The sequence below is a fragment of the Rhopilema esculentum genome, chromosome 7 (genome assembly GCF_057945365.1).
Source record: "Rhopilema esculentum isolate cy_ngs chromosome 7, ASM5794536v1, whole genome shotgun sequence".
In the NCBI taxonomy this organism is placed as follows: domain Eukaryota; kingdom Metazoa; phylum Cnidaria; class Scyphozoa; order Rhizostomeae; family Rhizostomatidae; genus Rhopilema; species Rhopilema esculentum.
Window position 1 is genome coordinate 6,828,446 of NC_142821.1, and position 10,136 is coordinate 6,838,581.

Genomic DNA, 10,136 nt, shown 5'->3' on the forward strand with positions numbered 1-10,136 from the left:
CTACAAATGAGCGTCATCATTTTCTGTCATACAGGTCTTAGGCCCCTGAATTGTTCTTAAGTCAAACAGGTCAGTCAGTCATCACAGCTTTTATGCCTTATTGCCTTAGGCCCTAGAATATAGCAAATGTCAAAGACATATTTAGTTACGAGACTGCTTTTTAAATCTATTGTTGAACAAACTTTTAATGAATAATTTTGCACTAGTGTATCATACTGTTCTAGTGTTTCAGTTAGAATATACCTGCAGATTTTGGATGAAAAGGGCGTGAACCAGATTTGGATGGTACCGGACTAAACCATTGAAACGCACGGCTTGTGTTCAACATGAACTGTTCAAGTAGGTCACTGGGTTCGCACTGCCGGATCATTAAAGAGACCTGGGTTGGTGGTAATGTGCCGATAACCTTAGGGCTGTCCTCGTAATTGTTGTAGTTTATTACGAGTTATCTAAAGTTAATAGCAAATAAAATATTTTCTTGACTTGTTTAAAATTTTGTCAAGGTATGAACCCGCTAGAATTCATACTTAGAAGTTCATTATCACGGTCTCCTGAAAAGCGGCCTTTGCCGACAGGGTTACCGTGAATAAAGAATGAAATGTCATATAGCGGTGAATTTTATATGCTGATGGTGTTTACGCAAAACTTTTGCAGATTTGACTCGGTCAAAAAAGAGAATATCATCAATCCTTTACATTTACATTTACATTTTTATTTATTTAGGCACGGTAATAATTATTTATAACATTTACATTTAGGCACGGTCAGTCCATGAGAACTGTTTTTCAGGGGGCCGTGACAAAAACATTAATAAGTAAGAAGATAGCTACTACGAAATAGGAATGGTCGTTCATAGTTATCCTGCTTTCATTATCCTCATATCTACTTTCATGGCCCTTCCGAAAACCGCTGTAGGTTTTTGTTCATCCGGCTATAAGATCTTAGTGAGACTGGCTTTTTCATTTACTTTGACATCATATCCTAAAGACGTCCTACCATCTGCATCTGTGAAGAGATCGCGGAAATTCAGAGTCAATAAATTTTGGAGTTTGTCCCTCATTTTAAGTGGCTTCAGAATAGCCCCGAAGAACTTTTCACAGTTAGCAATCTACAGTGAAATTTTTGGACAGAAATTTCAGGCAATCTTCAACAAAGCGTTTCGGACAAATTGGGACGCCTTTTTGTTTTTGTAAAAACAATCGTTTATCTCCTTTCTCATAGTACCATGAAACCAGATAAACAAGATTGCAGCTTGCCAGTCCCAAGGGAATTCTACGCGCATCTTGTGTATCCAGTAAATTTATTTAGCTTCAGATTCCTTTCATCCCTTGTTCTTTGATTCTTCAGGAGATACAAATCTCTAAGGGAAAGCAAGCAACTTTCGTAATCCTTTGAGAGTGAAGAAGAGGCGAAGATGAGAGTGTAGCCAATACGCGGCTGGTGTTGAACGTTCAAGTTGCAATGGTTGCCATAGTTATGCATAGTTAATTAGCGTGAATTCAGCCTAGTTTTGTGCAGTGCTTTTAAATGCATGCGCAGGTACTAACGATCTTTTATTCGAATTGAAAATCTCACGTGCTTAATGAACAGGTCAGATTCTGCTAACTGATCTTAACAAACGATTTTGTGCATCTTGTCGCTTCGTTAATCTATACACTCACTAGGCTCAAGCAACACTGATGGCCTAAAATTCACCATCTTCAAACTCGTGTTGCAGAATACGGATCTCGCTTCAGCCAACCTACTGCAGTTGACACGCTGGGATATCGGCTGTCTATCAGAAGAATTTATATTCACCCACAAAACACATATTTGCTTGTTGGTTTAGTTGATAAACAGAAAAGTCCAGATGCCAACAAGACTTAGCGAAGGTATGTCTGTTGATGAAAGCATCTGCTTAGGTGATCATCAACATAGTACATGGAAATTCTTATTTTAAAATCTTCCGGTTTCGGATGTACCGGCTTAAGATCAAACTCCAAGTTATGCGAAGAATTTCAATTTTGTGTAAACGTGGGACTAGGCCTACCTGTATGGTTCGTAAACACCTCCAATTCTCTTCCTGTTGTATCGAAGTCAACTCGCCGTGCTACCTACAGAAGAAGTTTTCAGTTAAATATTTGATCCTTCAATTTTTGCAAACATTTTTACGGAAATGGCAATTATTTATTTTAAAGTGCATTTTGCATCTATTAATTAATCGCTAAAGCTGGAGAGAACATGGAGAAAAGTTTGTAGATTAGTTTAAGCTATAATTTGTGAAAGGAACATCAAAAATCAAATTTTAGATAGTATATTTGAAGGAAGTAATCACTTAGATCGCTAAATTTTCAATATCGTCGTCATAGATATCAAGTTGTCAAAAAAGCTTTAACTGACCTTCGAATATGATTTGTTCTAATATTTTCTAGTGAAACTATGCTCAGTATTGGCGTTAAAGTTCATGTTAGTATAAGAATCCAATATTAAACACCAATATTAAACACTCCAATATTAAACACTCCAATATCAAACACTTCAGCGTTCATAAAATTGATATTACTTTTAAAGTGATTCCTTTCGCAACGAGAAGACATTCGAAGGTCAGAGACTATGAGAAACCAACTCTTTTAGGAACTTAAAGAATAATAATTTGACACTTGCATGGGAAGAAAATAGCTCACGCGTTCTATTTAGCTATTTGAGAACTCTCTAGCACAATGTAAACCGTCAGAGACACGATATGATTCTGAATGTTATAGCAAAGTCGACACAAGGCTGTTAAGTAACGATTATATCTTCTTCAGTTTTATCGCGGAAAATAACTTGAATTTATCTGTTGCGTAGTAGTTAACGAGTGGGAGCTGTGAACATTTGCCTAAAGGCACTTATAAATATTTCACATCCGTGATGTTTACTCGGAGCTATAGGAACTGAGCGTTATTATGTATGACCAGATTGATTGTCTCATTCTGGGTAGCAAAGAGATATTTTTGGCGTTATTTAAGGTTATGGGGTCAGAATTCTGAAATTCTAATCAGAAGTTTATTGATTTTTGATGACGTCACACTTCCACTCGATTCCATCCTTCCCGACTAATCTTGTTCCCATTCCATTTGTATCATTTAATAAGTTACAGTTGACTAAACCAAATTTAAATCATCACATGACAGTCTCCCGTCAAATTGGCTGACTGAATTCCAGAAACACAAGACATTGAATTCTTATTGGCAAGATTTATAGACGAATAAAATAACCTTTGAGATTTTCAGACAAAACCATACATTCAGCAAATTTTCGAGATGACTATGATATTTGTTATCATATAAATGTAATCAGCTTTCTCCACAAAGCTGCCAAGGGTTAATCAACTTTTTTCACAAGTGTTATCATTTCACGACAGAAGGTATCAGCATGGTTAGGATTATTGAATACTTTCCTTCCTCTGAAAAGAAGATTATGATAGTGTTCAATATAACACCAAAAATAGTCGCAAAACTTAAAAATTAACTTAAAAACTTTTCCTGTCAGCGCATAAATCATGAGCAAATGAAAAACAATCTGTGGCAAAGCAGTAGATTTCCAGAATACTTTTCTACTAAGCAGTTTGAGGATAAAAAATTTTCAAACAGGAGACCACTTTCCATTTAAAAGAGGAACTATGAGCTAACCAACAGCCATGTAAAGCACAGAGAAAAATATTCTTCGTATCGCAAGGATTGAGTTTACATAATTTTATAACATCAGAGCTTTTATGTATAATTAGCAAGGACGTATTAGGACTTCCAGCTACCTTAAATATGTAGACCTATATTGGGGTTGCGACCAGAAAGGTTATTTTCATCACTGAAATGACTCAATCATGAATGGCCTCGAAGTCTCACAACTAGTGTTTGAATCTACTCTTCTCGTCAACATTGTGGGGATTTATGCAATGGTAGCGCCAGCCACTAAGGCCTGGGGGACAAACCAAAAAAATTTAAGCCACGCCCTTTTAACCAACAGGGAACGCCAATTTTATCCGAAGGGAACGCCTATGACTAACTTTTGTTTGAAAATTGGCAGTTTGAAAATCATAGGATTACAGCACAAAAAGTACGGTATCAAAATATTACCCCTCCCCCAACATTTTCTCATCGAATTTAGACAAAATACAAAATCGAGTCTGCTGCGAGCTGGGGGGACGTGTCCCCCCTAGTCCACCCCCGACCCCCCCCCCCGTGGCGCCGCTACTGGTTTTATGCTTATCAAAGTGAAAAATGCCAAGCATAAAATTCACTTGGTATCCATTAGCTTTGCTATAGCACAAACTAGCGCCGTATCTAATCGCAAATAAGACATTCTATTTTCATTATTTGTATTATCAACGAAATGATATCACAAGCATTATTAACGAAAAGATATTATTTTACTATCAACAATATTATTAATAATATGCGTTTCTTCGCCAGTTCCAATTATTGAAGAGCATCCCAAATCAGGCATGGTTGAACTTGGAAAAGATCTGACACTGTTTTGTAAAGCTGTAGGGAAAAACCTTCGTTTCACTTGGTACAAAAATACGAAATGCCTTATTGGAGAGGTAAGGGTTTATCCCTGTTGTCCAATCCTGTAAGCTAAAGAAGACACTGACAAAATGCAGAACATTAGAACTTTCCTGTTAAATTGACATTATTAATAAAAAGAAGAACTCTTACGAAGAAGAATTGTTATAAAAGATAAGTGCAGGGGTTGTTATCACACCCTATTTAGCAAAGGCTCGTTTTACAAATTCCGCTAGAAGCTTTTCAGAGATTAACTTGAACGTTGTTAAGTTTTTGCAAGAAAAGGCTCAGAGCAAACTTATATTTGTTTATTAATTGTAATATTGTTCAAGGCCAAGTTAATTAGAATAACAGCAATTATGAATATTGTAAACAGCATATTGTCAGAATATCAATAAATCAAAAAGTTTGCCTAAGCATAGATATCATATGATTAAACTATTTGACCAGACTTGGGATACCATGAACCTCTTTAAGACTCATTTCATGTTATATCGTATAGACAAATTATTTAGGCATTTTTAGTCTTTTTTACTCTACCTTCTCAGTAGGGCTGATTGCAGTCAACAATGAGATGAACTGTCCTGTATGCGTAAGAAAGTAAACTTTGTTATTTGTTTTCAGACTTCAGATACGCTGCACCTACGCAAGGTTAACATGGATGCTGCTGGCCGGTATTCATGCCTTGTTTCCAATAGCAAAGATTCTCTTTTGACTTGGGCTATAGTCGATGTTGTTTCAATTGTCAGCACAAAGAAAAAGCATTAATTTTAAGCAAAGCAGTTTAGGAATTTTTATAAAAGTTAGTCTGGTAATTAGTTGAAACTAACCTAATCTTTTTAAGTTTAGTTGCTGGTATGCGATAGAAAGCCAAGCCGGACCCTAAAACTTCCAGGACCCTGCAAATTCACATGTCCTTTGGAACGTCTGTTTGGTCGATTACTATAATATCTAATAGAAATGTAAGAGTTATTCGATTCAAATTAGCACAGCTTTGCTTTTAACCTGGAACTTGTGAATGTCGCACATTGACCTTTGAAACCAATAATGACGCCATCTTCCAAAAAGTGTTGGAGGGGGTGGGTGAAATAACGACTGTTAGGTTACTTACCGAGAATGCCCTTTTACCAACAAGAAAGACGCATTGAACCAATAGAGAACCCCCATGATTAACTTTGGTAATGTTGTGGCAGTTTGAGAATCATAAGTACAAAGCGCAAAATACTTCACCAAAGGTTTACCCCCCCCCCCACATTTCCTCGTCAGATTTTGACGAGTATCAAAATCAATCCCCCCATAAATTTGCCCTTTCTCCCCCATTCCCTTCCCTCCCGCCCCCTTCACCCCTTTTTCTCCCCTGTTGCTCTACCATTGCATGAAACTGGTTGGCTTGGCAAGCCTCTCATTCGCATACAGCAGTAGGATATATATAATTCTTCTTGGGGCCACTAAAGAACGTTTTTGGCTTAAATGCAGCATTTAGAATGGAAGTTTAAAAACTTCAGATCATTAAATGATTGAAAATATTATGAAAAGTTATGAATGTTATGAAAAATAATTCAACTTTGCGCATTAACGTATAACATAGTTTTAATTAACGCTCGTCACAATATATTTCTTACACTGATAAATATTGTTAAAAAAGCATGAGTAACCAACTTTTGTTAATTATATTATTTTATTACATTATGCGGGTCATTATAATGATAATTATTGATTTTCTACAAAAAGCAAATTTTTTAGAATTTAGTTTTTTTCTTTGGTTTCTACTCCTTTACGATGGAAACTGCAAAGCATTAGGTTTGGAATACTTGCTTGATACATATTCCTCATTTGTGAAGACTACAATTAAGACTGCTATCAGGAGGTCCAGAGGAGCAGATGCCTTTCCAGTTTCATTAAAATCGAGGGAACAAAGAAATACCCTTGACTTACACTCTTCTTTTATAAAAACCAGTAAATTTAGACTGTTCTCAGTTCAGACTGACTGTTCTTAATTTTTCGAAAATCTGAGGTGGGATTGCTCTTAATTTGTTCTTAAATTAAGAGGGTGTAAGCAGTGCTATTGCTAGCTTTTTCGCTCTAATGAGGTGTTTAGGCCTCATTTGCCAACAAAGTGAGTGAGACAGCCTTAATTTGCTGATAAATTTGAATATTCACCGAAAAAGCACTCACATATCGCTAAAAATCCTCGATTTTGAAAAAAAACTTTGCTCAAAATTGCATTTTGCAGAAGGTGAAATGGTCACGATATAGCAAATGGTTATGTTAATGTCAAAGTAGCCGTGGCACCTTTCATAAATCTAAAAATTCCAAAAATGAGAATTATTTCTTAAACAATTTCCTGCGGTTGACTAAGGTGGATGCAATTCTGCTTGGTTCTTGAAGGAGAACGGGATTTACATAAGTCAATGTTGCAGAGGGCTTGACAAAGCACGTGGCCTCCTGAAAAATCTCACAACATAGCTTACTCGCATAACGGGATGGGGCGCACTGATCTGTGGTGGGGCGGCAATTCTGTTCGAGCGCCATGCTTGACGTCAGTGCGGCATCCAGAAGCTAACATTTCGGCAGTTAAGACAGTGAACGGTTCTTCTGTATATATCTTTATGATTAAGCAAAGTGTTATTGAAAAATCATTCAAAATAGCGAATATACGAGATAGCAGGAATTCAATATAGCGGATGTCAACTTTATCTGAGTAAGATAACAAGTACAACAAAAATGAAGTAAGATAATCATGGTGGTAGGGAAAAGTGGCATACGTCCATAGAGGATGAGTGATTGCGGAGGTTCCTTTAGCCTCGGATCCTACCACTCAGTACGTTTAAATACCAGTGTATAAACTTAACATGAAATTAGACTTTGAAAAGTTGACTCATTAGGTTAAAAGATTCTCATTGCAATCAAGCATAGACGCCAGCCTATTATAAGGTTATAGGGATAGAGAGGAAACCGGATCAAAATTAGTATTATACTACATCAAACAATGAATAAACAGATCGGAAAGACTTTGACTGATTTGAACCGGCGAAAGGCTTAAACAATCTGACATGCAGATTATATATTTACCCACGATTTAATGTTAAATGCTGAAGTGTTTATTGCTTTCGAATGATGCAAGCCTATATCATGTTTTGAGCAAGCCAAAACAAAAAATGCAATTCAAAAGCCTGGCGAATTCAGTTGAAAGAAAAATGATCGTTATTTATATTCACCTTGCTAGCAATAAACCATTCTTAATTACTGAACATTGAATAGCATAGTTGCAAGTGAATATTTTTCAAACCGTGAGAATATAAATGTATGATTATCGAAGCTACTTCAAAGCCATAAGCATCTTCCAGCTAAATAGGTATGGCAAGATAGTGTTGCTAGAGTAGAGGGGGGGGGGGGGGGGGCATTTGTTACATGTGTGAAGAAGAACTTAACTTAACACTGCCTAGACCTAGAAGGTAGTTCGAACTTCATCAACTCGAAATGTTTTTGCATTCCCCTTGAACCTTCTCAAACACGATTAAACCTTCGCTGACTGGAACATTTGTTGACTCAAACCATTTTTATCGTTCTCTTGAAGGTTCAAGTTGTCGTAATAATACTCTATAATGCACCATTTACTTTCACTTCCGTAATAAACCAACTGTTAAGGGGAATTTTGTCTTTGCCTGGGCAAGTTTGAATTTAACTGAAGTTATAAGTAGCTAAATAAAGACACAATAGAGCTTGGAATTTTTTGCAAAACGGAAGAATGATGTTTGGGATTGACATCAAAGCCCAGCTTGTAAATCAAGGATTCATGGGCATTTATTGGTTGTTAAATTTTCAAGCTCAATTTTTTTTCTGATTTTCTATTTTCCTACTAGAATTACTGATTTTTATTCAAACTTATAGCCTTTACTCAAGTGATAAGGTCGAAAACTTCTAGTGTCTATAGCTGATTATTTTGTTATAGATTGTGAGATGTGCCTCTAGAGAAAATCGTTTATTTTAGTACAAGAATATATGCTGTCTACTACCCTACTACCTCGGAGCTCGCCGAAGAGGATGGGCGAAGTAAAGGAAAGGCGACGCCGGAGAAAAAAGGGATACAGGGGACACAGGGGCGCAAAGAGGGACGCAGGGGGGGGGGAGAATAGCCCCAGGGCCTTGAGGTATAGGGGGGCCTCATAAAGTAATGAATACTGTTTTGGAGTAAAATTAAATAAAGTTAAAACAATTATGCCCGCAAACAGTGAAACATTTCAAACGAATGAACGAATTTAAGCAGATGAGCGAATTGAAAGAATGGGCGTGGCCGCAAAATTTTTCTGCTCGCTTCGCTTGCAAGGCCCTCATTCTCCGTTATTGCCTCAGGGCCTCCAAATTTTCTCGGCGGCCCTGCTACCACCCCCTGGGCGGTGCTTCCACTGCAACATCTGTGGTCCTATATGTGCATCCCAGGCTGGTCACCTAAGATCCCACAATCGCAACTACACCATCAAATCAAAGGTGGACCACACTACTGCCATCGCAGTGATAGGATCCGTCGAAATCGACGACCTCCCCATGATGCTGATGTATAATATATATGTACACTCATTTTATTATAAGAAACTGGCTGTAAGAAACGAGTACTGGACAGTCAGAAAAAATTAAGAAACTTCAGTACTCGAAGCAAAAAAATTAAGAAACTATTAAATCGTGATAAAACTGAGAACAACGAAATTTTGTAAAATCCAAGAACAAGATTGCCCTGTTGGCCTAGAACTTAAGACACAAGGGATAAAAATATACTTCCCACATCTAAATACAGCATCGGAACGGAAGCAAATCTCTTGACGTGATAAAAAAGGTCACGAACATTTCATAACATCATTCATGACATCATAATTAAGAAACACTTAAGAAACAATGAGTATTGAAATTTGCAGAACATTAAGAAACTGGAGTACTCAACATCGACCTTTGTTTCTTATAAAAAAATAAGTTTATTTGATATAAGTAACCAGTTAAAGAAAATAAGTAAAGCTCTTCGTTTGGAATGCAAAAAGAAGCAGCACCAACCATTAGAAAAAAGGTTTGAAACAAAACAATTTTAATGCTAGTATTCCAGTCAAATTTTCCTCTAACCCAACGATTTTTTATATATAGCTCCTTGGGCTTTCTTGAAAATCACGTGATGTCGCATCTCACAAAACAGGTTTGTTTTTAAAGTGCCTGTGACATGATTTTTTTTATTCTCTTAATTGAAGCGTTGCACTGCTCTTATAGTAGATCTAAACTTTTTTTTGAAATAAAAGCGTTTTGATATTTAAATTAAGCAAAATAGTGCGGCCTAGCCAAGTCGCCTTATCATCATTCGCCGTTCTCTTGTGACGTCATGGGATGAACTCGTTATTGTAACAATGTAAGCGCTACCTTCAAAAATCTCATTCTCGCTGCCACTACTTTCTCTGGAAAAATTGCTCATCTTGGACCTGTTAGATTTCCCTCATTGACTACGATATAAAAACTCGAAGGAGGAGGCGATCGGGTCCCTCCCGTGACGTCACTGTCTACTCATTCTGAAAACCAAGATGGCGAATTTTGGCGTAGAAGCTCGCCAATAACTCCGTCATTTCTCACGAAACGTAA

General features: G+C 37.0%; 1 protein-coding gene across 1 annotated transcript; it reads left to right on the top strand.

Moving 5' to 3' along the window:
• The first annotated feature begins 41 nt into the window (after positions 1-41).
• LOC135683150 (HEPACAM family member 2) lies at positions 42-6,268 on the top strand. Its single transcript, XM_065198325.2, has 3 exons — positions 42-1,871; positions 4,431-4,561; positions 5,148-6,268. Exons 1-3 carry the CDS (start codon positions 1,850-1,852, stop codon positions 5,289-5,291), a joined length of 297 nt encoding a protein of 98 aa, XP_065054397.1. The 5' UTR covers positions 42-1,849; the 3' UTR covers positions 5,292-6,268.
• The last annotated feature ends 3,868 nt before the right edge of the window (positions 6,269-10,136 follow it).